The 802-nt window shown below is 40.9% G+C and overlaps 1 protein-coding gene across 1 annotated transcript; it reads left to right on the forward strand.

The window, feature by feature from the left end:
- Nucleotides 1-136: 136 nt before the first annotated feature.
- LOC110034532 (probable aquaporin TIP4-3) lies at nt 137-625 on the forward strand (the record flags this gene model as incomplete). The annotated part of the gene is made up of 2 exons (XM_020738785.1): nt 137-300; nt 378-625. Coding segments are annotated over exons 1-2 (372 nt in total), but the record flags the coding sequence as incomplete, so codon positions are not given.
- Nucleotides 626-802: the final 177 nt, after the last annotated feature.

Raw genomic sequence — 802 nt, forward strand, 5'->3', positions numbered from 1 at the left:
AAAAAATAAGTTTAAAATATAAAATTTCACGTTTTAGACATCCCAAAAGATAAGAATTAAATGCCAAATGTTATACTTATCTTAATTAAATAATTTTATGAAAATAACCCCCACTCAAACTTCACTTCATAAAATTCCTCCCCCTCCTCTCCCCAATCTCACAAAATCCCCAAACCATGCTCACCAAACTAGCCCAAAAGCTCAGCGACATAGACCTCTACTTCCTCCGCTCCACCGCTGGCGAACTCTTCCTCACCTTCCTCTTCGTCTTCACCACCGTCGGCGCCGCCATGGCCTCCGGTACTTATTATCTTCCTTCCCCTCTCTTCTCCTCCAATTAACTCTCAACCATAATAAAAAAGCTCCATTTTTTTCAGCTAAGACGAGCGCAGGAAGAGATTCTGTAACAGGATTAATGGTTGCGGCGGCGGCTAATACGTTGGCGGTGGCGGCGATAGTGTCCGCCGGAGCGAAGATCTCCGGCGCTCATCTGAATCCGGTGGTGACGCTGGCAATGGCTTTGGGTGGCCGTATAAGCTGGCTTCGTTTTGTGTTCTATTTTATTGTTCAGTTGGTGGGTTCTTCACTTGCCTGCTTGGTTCTCAGATTCATCTCCGGTGGGATGGTGAGTTCTATTCCATTTCTTTGTTTTATTTAATTAGTCTTTTTTTTTTAAAATTTAAAATATTATTAGGATGTCTAATGATCCGATCGAAGAAATATTACGTGTGGATTCATAGTATTGTAGTGATATTATGATGATCACAATATTATCATAATACCATCAAATTCATCATATTCA

The sequence above is a fragment of the Phalaenopsis equestris genome, unplaced genomic scaffold (assembly GCF_001263595.1).
Source record: "Phalaenopsis equestris unplaced genomic scaffold, ASM126359v1 Scaffold189755, whole genome shotgun sequence".
NCBI lineage: Eukaryota > Viridiplantae > Streptophyta > Magnoliopsida > Asparagales > Orchidaceae > Phalaenopsis > Phalaenopsis equestris.